Source organism: Glycine max, chromosome 8, assembly GCF_000004515.6.
Source record: "Glycine max cultivar Williams 82 chromosome 8, Glycine_max_v4.0, whole genome shotgun sequence".
NCBI classification, from domain to species: Eukaryota; Viridiplantae; Streptophyta; class Magnoliopsida; order Fabales; family Fabaceae; genus Glycine; species Glycine max.
Window position 1 is genome coordinate 13,989,718 of NC_038244.2, and position 13,766 is coordinate 14,003,483.

The 13,766-nt window shown below is 34.1% G+C and overlaps 1 protein-coding gene across 1 annotated transcript; it reads left to right on the forward strand.

Moving 5' to 3' along the window:
* Nucleotides 1–3,985: 3,985 nt before the first annotated feature.
* Nucleotides 3,986–12,703, forward strand: LOC100818840 (translation initiation factor IF-2, chloroplastic). The gene is made up of 12 exons (XM_014779057.3): nt 3,986–5,911; nt 6,006–6,038; nt 6,624–6,737; nt 6,973–7,122; nt 7,222–7,320; nt 7,420–7,482; nt 7,977–8,132; nt 8,252–8,317; nt 9,864–10,100; nt 10,759–11,034; nt 11,279–11,467; nt 12,007–12,703. The coding sequence occupies exons 1-12, from the start codon at nt 4,424–4,426 to the stop codon at nt 12,166–12,168; spliced, it is 3,033 nt and encodes a 1,010-aa protein (XP_014634543.1). The 5' UTR covers nt 3,986–4,423; the 3' UTR covers nt 12,169–12,703.
* Nucleotides 12,704–13,766: the final 1,063 nt, after the last annotated feature.

Below are 13,766 nucleotides of genomic sequence, written 5' to 3' on the forward strand. Positions count from 1 at the left end.
TCATTTTCGGAAAACTGTTTTCATTTTCAAAAGATTAGAATTCTGAAAACATGTTTGATTTGACTTCTTATTTTTTGTTTTCATGAAATAAAAATACTGAAAATTTATGATATATTGACTTCTTGTCTTTTTGTATTTTTAGATTTGCTTAAAATTACATTTATTGTCACCGCAATTTCATTTTATCCGAAATGAGGTTTCTGTTCTCAACTGAAAACACTGAAAACGAGAATTTATTGTTTTCATTTTCTGGTTGTTTCCTGTTTTCATTTTCACTGAAAATGTTTTCAGAAATCCAACCAAACACATTTTCATCACCGTTTTCTGTTTTCAGTGAAAATGAAAACAGAAAACAACCAAACCAAACACCCCCTTAGAAAAATAAGATCAAGAGAACATTAATAATTTTTTTAAAAAAATACTATAAGAGTGCTTCTTTATGATGATTTGGTAATATCCTGTGCAATTTGTAGTTTAGCTTTCTTTTGCAGCATCCAAAAATTGTTTTTGACTTTTGAGCTAATAATATATTCGGACTAATTAGCAATCATCACCATTTAACAGTAGACCTAGCTAGCTTCCAAATTTAAAAAGCGGTTTTGCATAAAATTATTATATAAAAAAGTCTTAGTTGTACGTGTTTTTTTTTACTTATAAATTAATAAAATTTAAGTCGAACTTTTTTTTTTGTGTTTTAAAAAAGGTTTATCCATATGAAGTTTAGGTATATGATCTCCATTTGGCATTGTAAATTGGCTTGATAATTATTCCTTACACTTCAATTTTAACAGTATTTTCGGTGTAATTATTTTATATCTCTTATAGTTTTGGATTTTGTTTGTGTTTTATTTCGTTTGTTTTAGAATAAATGTTTTGTTTGGTTAGAGGATTAGTTTTTATGTTTTTTTCATTTGATCTTTGCCTTTTGTTTTGGAATCGCTTTGAGCACTTTGGAGAGATACTTTGAGACGTTCTCATTGGAGCATGGGAACTCTAAACATTTCTGAAGCCACTAAGCGAGCCACATTTGGCTAGCTTAAGGTAACTAATTATTGAAGTCCTATAAACTTGTTAGGCTCATTTAAGCAAGTTATGTTTGGCTATATTAAGTGAATTAACTTCGGAAAGCCTAAATACTTGTGCTCGCTTAAGCAATCCATATTTGACTAGCTTAAATGAATAGAGTTATTGTAGTGTCAATTTTAAAAGCCCAGACGAATCAAAAGAAGACAATGTTTTAGAGGCTAAAGAAAAAAGTGTGGTCGTGTTTATGCTTGAAGGCTCTACTCCAAGTACTCCTTTCGAGGTTCCCATGACTATGATATATAATTTCGTCCTTGTTGGGACTAAATATAATTAGACTATCTTTATGTAATTATTGTTTTTTCCTATTCAATAAAGCAATTGTTAATGTTATTCTTTTGCACCTATTGTATTGTTTGTTTTTAGATTGATTACTCAATTACATGATCTACTACGTTTTAACTGTATCTGGAAAAATCTATTTGAATTGCAAATTGAAAAACCAATAATTTATACCTAGGGATAGATAAAAAGGATTGGTCATTGTTAAAATATTTATTCTTAATGCAAGTCGTTTACTACATTAATCAAGAAATTGATAATCGTTTACTACATTATTCTTAATGCCCAGGGATAAGTTCTCTTACCCAAGAGATTAATGTTAGAATGATTTGTGAGTGGGTGTCTTAGTGATGATATAGTCTTAATTAAATAAAGATAGTTGATAAATTCATGTTGGGATAATTTAATGAAGTTAAACCCCAACGTTTTTATTCGATAACAACTCTTTTTTTTTTGTGTCTACCAAGTGTTTGACAAAATTTCACAACTGATTTTTCTTTCCTTAAACTATTTATTTTTTGCATTTATTATTATTATTTGGTTACTTCAATACTTAAACCTAGTATTATACTTAATCTACTATTATTATCCAAGTACTACATAAGTCCCATGTGGTTAAGACTAATAATGAAGTTGAGACCCACTCGTAACTCATTAGACTGATCCAAAAGTAAACATTTTTGGGATGGTGAAATCATATTTAGGTTTGAAGAAATAAAGAATTCGGGTAATACTGGATAATATCGAGTAGTTGCAAGTTAGAAAAAAACAAACCCATCGAAACACCGACTTGTTAGGATAGTTGTTTTTAAAATTTGAATAAGCATAACCATTGTTTTCTTTACCTTTATGTAGAAGTCAATCTAAGACATTGATTATGAACACTAGACTCCACAAAGTTGGCATGTTTACATTTCACAAAGTTGCAGGTTAGAAAAAACAAACCCATCGAAACACTGACTTGTTAGGATAGTTGTTTTTAAAATTTGAATAAGCATAACCATTGTTTTCTTTACCTTTGTGTAGAAGTCAATCTAAGACATTGATTATGAACATACTAGACTCCACAAAGTTGGCATCATTTCTCATTTCTCTCATTGTCTTTACATTTCACTTTGCACCATTTTTTTATTCATTCATCCCATCACTCCATCTCCATTCCATCTATTGTAACTTTTTATTTATTTACATTCTACATTTTTTCTTCTTTTAAACATTCAATTAATAGGAGCTCACACAAGAACATGCATGAAGGTGGGGAAAGTCTTATCTATTTATACTTCACAAGAATGTAGACAAATTAGATAGCATAAATAATCTTGAACACACGAAAGATGTGACTAACATTGTTCAATGTCATTTCTTTTTACGTCACCAACAAGAAGGGGGTGTAATCAATTTTTGACAAAGGCTATATGTTTTCTTGTTTTAGTTGTTCTTTCTCTTCATTTTTATCATTCATATTCTTGGTATGAGTCATCGTAAGTTTTAATTTTGGTTGGAGTTTTAGAGTTTTCAAGTGATTTTGGTTGTTTTTTCTTCTTCGATCTATCTCACCAAATATCAAGAAGACCATTTAAAAGAATACAACCCACACATACTCATTCATGCATTTGTAATCCCATTGACCCACCACCCAATTAATCTGATGTATGAAATGGTCAAATTCACTTTGGATTTTAAAGTCTCTCCTAGGTTGGGAGCTTTTGTCTCGAATATATCTGAATCTAACCACTACTCATTACTATTGGAGATGATACTTAGAGTTTTTTTTTTCCAACAAATTCTCACATACATTTTTCGATATTATAGGCCACATATTAAACAAGTTTAGTTTTTGCCAAATTTTAGATGAGTTGCAAGCCAACTCAATTAGCCTCACATAAAAATTCTTCAATTTGAGATTTTTTTATTCACATACAAATTTTAAGCTTTCAAGTTGGTTGTTTTTTTCCCAATCACCTATTTTCTGTATGAAGCTGCTATGGCAGGATTTCATTGGGGTGTCTATACTCCATGTTGTTATACTGTACTGGTCTTGGCCTCCCTTGTACAAAAAGAAAAAGCTTTCTTAAGTTATTTTTTTTCTTTTGTCAACTATATTAAATTATGAATCCATTTAATTCAAAAAAAAAAAATAGAACAATCCGAGTCCTAATCTTAATCTTAATATTTATTCAAATCATCAACATTATGGTTTTAATTTGCATTACTTAATATAGATATATGATCAAACGAACCTGTTTATTTACAAGAACCCTTTATTTATTTATTTTTATATTACAACCAACGACGCGTAAGTCATTCTACTTGATAATAACACATCAATTAATATAAGCAATATGATAAAAAAAATTCATGTTAATATTAGAATATTTTTTTGACTGAATATATTAGAGTATTAGAATTTTCATAACTCCAAATAATAACAAAATAATAATTAATCTCCACAATTACGACGACAGTGGACGTGTCCCTCCCTACACCTTTTATAAACTCCACGAAATTACACTCCACCGTTTAATATTTTTGGTTTCTAAGACCTTTTCCAACGTATGCTTATTTCGCCTTGTACGAGGGAAGTACGTTAAAAACCACGAAAAAAAGAGGAAAAAAAAAAGAAAATTAAAAAAAAAGCCTTATCACATTACGCAATTCGACAGGCACAAAACCATCCACACATGCCCTCCGAAACATGCCATAAGCCTATCACTCATCACTTTCCATAGCCACAAAATCACTTCCTCACTTCATTCTTTTTCATCATCATCATCATCTTCTTCTTCTTCAGTCACAAGTTCCCTTTTACATGTTCTACCTCAATTTGACACCCAAAGTTTCTGTCTTTGAATTGAGGTACCATACCCTTTTAGTTCCATTTAGCCAGAAGTATTAGTATCACTCTTATTTTGTCACTTTCGATTGAAATTTGGTTTCTGGGTAGGTTGAGTTCTTAATTGAAGTGTGTGGTGTAATGGGGTATTGTTGAGGTTTTAGAAGATAATTTAATTTTGGAACATTCTAGTGTTTTTGGTGTTGTGGGGGTGTGGGGCTCAGTATGTTAATTTTGGTGGGGAACGTGCAAGGAACAATGACTTCTTTTGCTTCTCCAGTGAGTTTGGGGAACCTCATGGGTGTGAGTTCCTCTGGAAGGTCTCATTCTGTGGTGAGGAGAGTCTCTCTTTCAAGAGGGAACTGCAGGGGGAGAAAGAGATGGCATTGTGTGTCATTGTCTGTGTGTAGATATTCAGTTACCACAACTGATTTTGTTGCTGACCAAGGGAATTCAGTGTCCCTTGATTCTAACAGTAGTAGGAGTAAGGGTGGTGATGATGGTGCTGGTTTTGTGCTTAAGCCTCCTCCTAAGCCTGTGTTGAAGTCCCCAGAGAATAAGAGTGACCCCATTTTGGGGCCCTCAAGGACTACTGGGGATGTGGAAGAGAGGAATAAGGTGATTGAATCACTCGGGGAGGTGTTGGAGAAGGCAGAAAAGCTTGGGAGTTCGAAGGTGAATGGGGACAGGAATAATGGTTCAGTGAATAAACCGGTAAGGAGTAATGCAAATGCTAGTCCTAAGGCTGATAAACCGGTGAATTCAGCAGCACCTCAGAAGTCTAAAACGTTGAAGAGTGTATGGCGTAAAGGGGACACGGTTGCATCGGTTCAGAAGGTTGTGAAGGAAGTACCAAAGCCTATTAATGACAAGAATGAAGGAGAGAGGACTCAAACAAGGGGAGGGGAGAAGGTGGTATCTCAAACTCATGCTCCTCAACCGTCTTTGAAACCTCAACCACCTTCGCAACCTCAACCGATGTTGCTATCAAAACCTTCAATAGCTCCCCCACCTGCCAAAAAACCTGTTGTCTTGAAGGACAGGGGAGCAGCCGAGACAACATCTGTTAAATCTAAAGAAAAGAAGTCGCCCATCTTGATTGATAAGTTTGCTTCCAAGAAACCGGTAGTAGATCCTCTAATTGCACAAGCAGTTCTAGCCCCTCCAAAACCAGGGAAGGCACCTCCCCCGGGAAAGTTTAAAGATGATTTCCGGAAGAAAGGTGCTATGGCTGGGGGACCAAGAAGACGGATTTTAGAGGATGATGCAATTCATGACGAGGACGCATCTGAACTCAATGTCTCTATTCCTGGTGCTGCAACAGCTAGAAAAGGAAGGAAATGGAGTAAAGCAAGCCGAAGGGCAGCACGACTCCAGGCTGCCAGGGATGCAGCTCCCATCAAAGTAGAAATTCTAGAGGTTGGAGACAAAGGTATGCTGGTGGAGGAATTAGCCTACTGTTTGGCAACCAGTGAAGGTGAAATCCTGGGTTATCTATACTCCAAGGGAATTAAACCAGATGGGGTACAAACAATAGACAAAGATATGGTAAAGATGATTTGTAAAGAGTACGATGTGGAAGTCATAGATGCTGATCCATTCAAAGTTGAAGGTTTAGTTAAGAAAAGAGAAATTCTTGACGAAGATGACTTCGACAAACTCAAGGATAGGCCCCCTGTTATTACTATTATGGGACATGTGGATCATGGCAAGGTAAGTGGTATCACTCTGTACTTCTCATTTATCTCTGGTTTTTACCTTGAATTCCTCCATTTTCTGATATTTTTTTGTTGTGATCAATTGGCAGACAACTCTTTTGGATTATATACGGAAGAGCAAGGTATGGTGAAAATTTAATAAAATCGTTATGCTTCTTTCAGTATCTTTAAGCAAGCAAGGGCATATAAATGTTATATGGATGTTTACATGTGTGAGTGATTATTACCATGTTTTAGACAACTTTTATGTTGTGTGATTAGGTTAGTACAATAGTTTACATATGCATTTTTGATTTTTTTTTTTGGTGTCTCACCTATAGCGAAACTGTTCCCTATGCTGGTTGGACTACTCTGGGTTTCTAGGATGGATATGATCCTAAATTTGCTAGAGAGTTACATGCAATCCATGGATTTCAATACGGGATTACTGGATTAGGGATTAGTATAACTTTCAAAACCGAAGCATTTCGAGGGCCCTTATGAAAATAGATACTGAGCTGAGAAAAGTAAAAGGGTTGCTAGTTAGTAAACCATAATATATAATAAGAGACAATTGCTTGACTTTTTACTAATAATTCATAATAGATGTTCTTTGTGTGTTTATGAAATGCTATGCTGTACCCTGCCTCCTTTTCTGGATTTTGCTATGCTGGCTGCATCGTGTTATTTTCTTAGCACCAGGATATGATAGAATTATATAATTTCAGGTAGCTGCTTCTGAAGCTGGTGGGATCACACAGGGAATTGGGGCCTATAAAGTGGAAGTACCTGTGGATGGGAAAAAGTTGCCGTGTGTTTTCCTTGACACTCCTGGGCATGAGGTATGCTCAGTTTTAATAAATTTTCTACTTCTAACCTTTTCCCTTATAAATATGCTAAACTACTTGTACATTTCCTTCTGTTGGATTGTGTTGGGTCCTGTAATCCGTGTAATGACTTGCTGACTAATGTTAACATGTAGTTTTTAGCCGAATTATTAACTATAACTATAACTCAACTTTTCACTTTCATTTCCTTTAGAAGTATAGTTGATATATATTATATGCATTCCTGTAGGCATTTGGAGCAATGAGAGCTCGCGGAGCAAGTGTTACAGACATGGCTATTATTGTTGTGGCTGCCGATGATGGGATTCGTCCTCAAACAAATGAAGCTATAGCTCATGCCAAAGCAGCGGGAGTACCCATAATCATTGCAATAAACAAGGCATGCCAACATGAAGTGTCCAACCTCATTTTATAATTGTTATACTTTACTTGGTGATGGTTTCAGGAATTGTTGACAAATTTTATTTATTTGAAACAGATAGATAAAGATGGAGCAAATCCAGAACGAGTCATGCAAGAGCTTTCTTCAATTGGTTTAATGCCAGAAGACTGGGGTGGTGACATCCCAATGGTTCCGGTTAGTATTTCTTATTTGTCGCTATCATTTTGTATCCTGTTTATGATTTATTAACTTTCAAGAAGTTATATTTTTCTCTTGTTCTCTTATGTCCAACAGATAAGTGCTCTTAAAGGGAAGAATATAGATGATCTTTTGGAAACTGTTATGCTTGTTGCTGAGGTAACTTGTTTACTGTTGGTGTCATGACTACTGACTATCTTAAGCCACTTTACACCTATTTTATCCCTTTATCTAATTAATTAATACGTTTTAATGTTCTTATGTTATTGTATATTGATAGAAAATCTTGCTTTTGGCATATACTTGTAAGTTGTGATCAATAGATGGAAATAAATCACTGTGAGATACACATTTATAACGTCTTGATATTTTCTAAAAAATAGATGGAGTTTAACCCTCACCTCCCATATTTAATTTAATAAATATAAAATTCTCCTTGATGCATATTGTATAAAATAAAACTATGTTATTGTGTCCTAGCATTCTGAAGTCTCCTCCATGTCGGAGACACCTTGATTTATTTTGTGCTTTTGTGGGACTGAGAAAGCTATTGACTAATTGACAATGCATCAGTGTTTGGTTAAAATTTACACTTGTTTGGGCTTTCTTTTATCTTTCTGGTATTCATTCTGACCTAAGCATTAATGGTTTAGTTGCAAGAGCTGAAAGCTAATCCTGATAGAAGTGCGAAGGGAACAGTCGTTGAGGCAGGGCTAGATAAATCGAAGGGACCATTTGCTTCATTTATTGTGCAGAATGGCACCCTTAGACGGGGAGATATAGTAGTTTGTGGAGAAGCTTCTGGAAAGGTTGGTAGACACAAACTTAAAATTGAATACTATATGATCTTAACATTCAGTTACTGAATTCCGCCATTCTACTTTGCTTCCCTGTGCATTTGTAAACATCTTTTGTTTACTTCTTTCAGGTGCGGGCTTTATTTGATGATGGTGGAAAGCGGGTTGATGAAGCTTCACCTTCTATGCCTGTACAGGTTTGTAAATTCAGTACAAAAGAGTCATATGATGCATTACTACTTTTGCTTAGCAAAATAAAGAATTCATAGTACAAAAGAACTGGGAGTGGGGGAGGTGTGAAGTAGAGAGGACATCATTTCGCATCAAGCATCATAAGCTCAAGTGGACAACTACTCTGCTACATCAGTGTTGTGGTTTCCTTCAACATTTACATGGACTGAATCACTGCATATACACATGTATCAAATATTAGTTTGCTAATCAACTCAAATACTGGATGTTGATTAAGTTCACTCATCTTCCTTTAGGTACCCATTAGTTAGTTTGTTGGCTGAAATAGTTTGAGTAAGGCATGTTTGCCTATAAGAAGGGAGGTTGAGAGACAGAGCTACTTTATCATTTGAGAAAGGATTCTACTTTTAAGAGAGAGGGGAGAGAACATGGTCTCTTGAATACCCTGAGTATTCAATAAAATTCATTTCTTTTCTAGTTTCTGATCTTGTTTCTGTCATCTTCATTTAGAATATTGATGTGAATTTATTAGTTGGCAGTATAATTGTTGACATGACATTTCTCTAATTGCAATGTAAATTACATCCTCGCACATGTGCATGTCTATTATATTTATTGTTGTGTGTTTACAATTACATCCATATGATGATGTGTGCTGAGCAACACAAATGTTCCCACAACCAAGAACAAATTAATTAATCTAGAGAATACAAATTTGAGGTATCCTGTATTCAATGACCAATTCATTTCTTCAATTTGAGTCCTCTGGCTATACTTTTGTGTTTATTTAAGTTGTGGGGTTAAGTAATCCTGTAAAAGGCTGTAGTTAAAAGATTTTGCAATGTGTTTTTCCCACCAAGTGCTATTTTGATCAGTCTTTTTCTACATTGATCATGTACTTCTCCTTTGAGGCACCAGAGGGATTGGCCTGGGAACAATAAGTAGAGCTGCATAGCTGTAGAATTAGTAATTACTACAAAAAGCAACTGCTCTCATTCAGTGTGGATTTCTATTCTCCAAAGATTGATGTGTCTTGTTACAAGCTTACTGATTAAAGGAAATCTTCTCAGTTGAATTTTGTGAGAGGGGGAGAATTAAGAGAGACAGAGAACTTAGAGAATGAAACAGCTTCTTATTCAGTAGAATGTGTATCCAAATATGTAGTCTTGATAGACTTAGTGGAGACTATTCACCAGGATTAACTGATGCAAATTCCTCAACACTAATATCTGTGAACACTAACTGCATCTAAATGAGATACATGGACATACTATTTCCTATGTACATTTAATATCATTATTTCCAACGCTTTCCACATTAAAGAATCAAATGATCAAAATCTTATGGTGGCATCAGTTTTGCTGTTAGTAGCATGGGAAAAGTTCTATGATGGTGGAGAATACAAGTATAAAACACCTTTAGATTTTGAAGTTTCTTAGTTACCTTATTCAGCCACTTTTTAAGAGCCATGTGGATTGTCGGGCTCTTCATAGATGCCAAAACTTGACCTAATTCAAAGTTATCTGTTGTGTCTTCTGTGCATGTCCACAGGTTATTGGGTTGAATAATGTTCCAATTGCTGGTGATGAATTTGAGGTTGTTGAATCCCTCGATACTGCACGTGAAAGGGCAGAGGCTCGTGCTGAGTCATTGCGTAATGAGCGTATTTCAGCAAAGGCAGGGGATGGAAAGGTCACCCTTTCTTCCTTAGCTTCAGCCGTTTCATCAGGAAAGCTGTCTGGACTAGATTTGCATCAACTAAATATTATTTTGAAGGTTGATCTTCAGGTATGATCACTGCTACTATTGTTACTTGAATTTGTACAGTTTTGGTTGATGTTAAATTTGCCTTGCTGAACTAATTGATGACTGTCAGTGATATCAATTATCATGCAGTGATTTTATATTATTAAAGCCCAATATATATTATATTGAATCATTGAAATAAGAACTTATGTAGTATGTACCTTACTAATTTACCTTGAAATTTAGATTTAGAACTTATCATATTTTAACTACCCCAACAGGGCTTTGAGTGCTTTTTCTTGCAGGAAAACATGTGTATGCCAATAGAAAGAAGACTACTTTAATATGGTTATTAATAATTAGCCAAAGTTGATATGGCCCAACACTTTGGCACAAGCTACTTACTGAGACATGTTTAAATATCTATCTGTCAGGAATAAGTGTTAAGCATGTGTGTGTTCATGTAGTTTTGAGTTTAGCATGTATGGAAGTGTCAATAACCTATCCAATTCTTTATCATTTATGGTAAATATGCCAATCTATTGTATGCCTGGCCTAATGTTCACGATAGGTAAACATACAATAAAGTTGGCATTTTCTGTATTGTTCTAAATGGCTGCAACTTCAATATGTTTTATGGATCATCACTTTGGTTATTGCTTCACGTGCAATTAATGTCATTGTTCTTGGTCATGGTTAGGGATCTATTGAAGCTGTCAGAAAAGCGCTGGAGATTCTACCACAAGACAATGTCACACTGAAGTTTTTGTTGGAGGCGACAGGTGATGTAAACACAAGTGATGTGGACCTTTCAGTTGCAAGCAAGGCCATCATTTTGGGATTTAATGTGAAAGCACCAGGCTCTGTGAAAAGCTATGGAGAGAACAAAGCTGTTGAGATTAGATTATACAGAGTCATTTATGAATTAATTGATGATGTACGAAAAGCAATGGAAGGGCTACTAGAACCTGTTGAGGTAAATCAAGATATCTTTAAATTTGTAACCTTAGTGTAGGTTATGCAAGACATTATAATCACATATTTCCACTGTATATGTTGTCTAGTACTCTAGTGTGCATTAGGTAGTGCCAACTGGTCCTTCCCCTGCATTTATATGGTCCAACATATTAGGGCATGCTTCGTTTCTTATCACTTTTGTATTCTTTTTCGAAAAGAGTTACTGAAGCTTCAGCTGCAAAACTTACTGCTATCTTTTGTAGGAACAAGTAACAATTGGTTCAGCAGTAGTACGAGCCGTATTCAGCAGTGGTAGTGGTCGTGTTGCTGGATGCATGGTTACAGAGGGGAAAATACTAAATGACTGTGGTATTCGAGTCAAGCGGAAGGGGAAAGTAGTTCATGTTGGTATTCTTGATTCTTTGAGACGGGTGAAGGAGATTGTTAAAGAGGTAAGACTCTGCTTCAGAGTATTACTTCCCATTTTTAGGATTCATACACAAGTATATCGCTGCAACCGTTGCATGGTACAAGTATCAAGATGATTGGACAAATGTTCCTTAATTTATCAAAACTTACCAATTGTGAAGCCATTTATTGTCAGTCCATTTTGGTTTGTATGTGGCTATCCGAATGGGCATTAGCTATGTTGTTTTTTTTTTAAAATTAATGAGAAATAAATATTTGTACATATATTGACCTTTACCCATCAAATATGCTAGTATTCTGAAGACAATGCCCCAAATCTGTTTTTCCTGGACAGTGAATCAGATTTAAACTTATGATGTTTTGCTTGTAGTTGTTCCTAAGATGTCTTCTATCAAATGAAAGCTTCTTGTTTAGACGCTAACATTCTGACTGTAGAATAGCTTTTTCTTGCTGCTTTTTTAATCATGATTACTTTTTCTGTGTTGAATATCATGGTGTTGCTTCTCCATGTCATTGTATCTTCGGACTGAATACACATTCTTTTTCTATCCCTTGTGAGCAGGTAAATGCCGGTCTCGAGTGTGGACTTGGGTTAGAAGACTTTGATGATTGGGAAGAGGGTGACATTCTTGAAGCCTTCAACACATTTCAGAAGAAGAGGACCCTTGAAGAGGCCTCAGCCTCAATGGCATCTGCCGTGGAGGGAGTAGGAGTTGCATTGTAGAATGAACAATGATGTGTTCCACTATGAGATTGATTCCTATCTTGTGTTTGAACACAGTGCAAATGCATTCCAAGTTCCAGTTGAAAAAAACATAGTATTTCTCTCCAGTTGGTATTATTACATTGGAGAGAGGTACCAATTCCCTCATCATTTATATTGACATTGAGGGTGCCACTGCTGAGGATCTGAGTTCAAAATGATTTGTTCCATTGTTGGCTGTAAAAGTGTATATAACAAAGTAGAGAGGGAAAAAGTTTCAATGCCTTGACCCAAAAATACTTGTAACAACCACATAAGACAAGGGAAGAATTGCATTTTTTTTCATTTTTTGTATGATGCTCTATAATGGATGCATCATCTTATTTTTGATAAAAAAAAAAGAGAAAAAAATGGATGCATCATCTTACACTCAGGCCTGGAAATTTGTATTTTTTACTGTGTTTTGCTCCTAGATGCAATAGTTAGATGATCAAAGGTTATCCACCGATGTAAATACTTTGGTTAAAAAATATTTGCAGTTTGTTTTATCCTCTAATGATTGCATTAAATAAAATCATGAGAAAGCATATTGGTTGATATTTTAACAATCTACACATTAGTTTATACGTTTTAAATTTTTTGGATCTAAAATGTGTCCAGGAAATATGTAATATGAAATAAGAGTATTAATATATTTGATTGAAATCTTTTTTTTTTTAAAGATACTGATGGTAGAGAAGAGTTTGAGGCTGGTTTTTTTTAATTAATATAAAAATTATCATTCCTATTGTCTGTCCAATCTTAAATTCAAATTTTGAACCAGAAAAAATATATTTATTGATGAAATAGTAGGTTAGTTTTGATGTTTTTTTTTTTTTTTGTAAAATATAATTTGGAAAGAAAAGAGGAACTTAGATAAGCAAAAATGAACAAGGAGAATTGATTCTCTTTTACAAAAGCAAAAGAATAAGCAAATGAGGGAAAATATAGAATGCTAAACGAAGTGAGGCAAATGGAAACGAAATAAAGTTGAACAAACTTTCCAATATAAATTTTTAAAAATTCTTAAATGCATTTGGGAAACACCATAAATTCATCATGATACCATATTTTTTTTTCTTCAAAAAATCAAATAAGTTATTTTCCCTTTATTATTCTTTCTATATTTTTCTTGATTTCCCAAATTTAAGAATATATAATATTTTTCCTTGTTAAAATGTTATCCCAATTCCAATTTTTATGTACTATATTAGCTTATTAATTTTTATAATAATTATCTTAAAAATTATACAACCAACAATGATTGATATAAGTGGTAGTGATTTGTATCTCTTAACTAAGTGGTCTAGGATTTACTGCGTTCGACGGAGACTATTTCGTATCAATATTATGATCACAAACAAAATCTTAAAAATATATTTATCATAATTATTAGGCAAGTCATTTTAGCTAGCTTCTAATATTTCAAGTAACGTCTTTTAAAATATAAGCTTATAGCTTTTTAATTTTATTCCCTTTTTGAATATGTCGTTTTTTATTTTTTAGCTACTTCAACAGTTAGTTTTACCAAACATTTATAAATTAATAAGTTAGTTTAAAAACTTCTAACTTTCTGCTAC

Bases quoted from the DNA above. Each gene is read 5' to 3' on its own strand.
- LOC100818840 (XM_014779057.3), top strand. From the start codon at position 4,424: ATGTTAATTTTGGTGGGGAACGTGCAAGGAACAATGACTTCTTTTGCT. The intron at 7,123-7,221 runs GCATGCCAACAT...TATTTGAAACAG, and splicing joins TAATCATTGCAATAAACAAG to ATAGATAAAGATGGAGCAAA. The intron at 11,468-12,006 runs GTAAGACTCTGC...CCTTGTGAGCAG, and splicing joins TGAAGGAGATTGTTAAAGAG to GTAAATGCCGGTCTCGAGTG.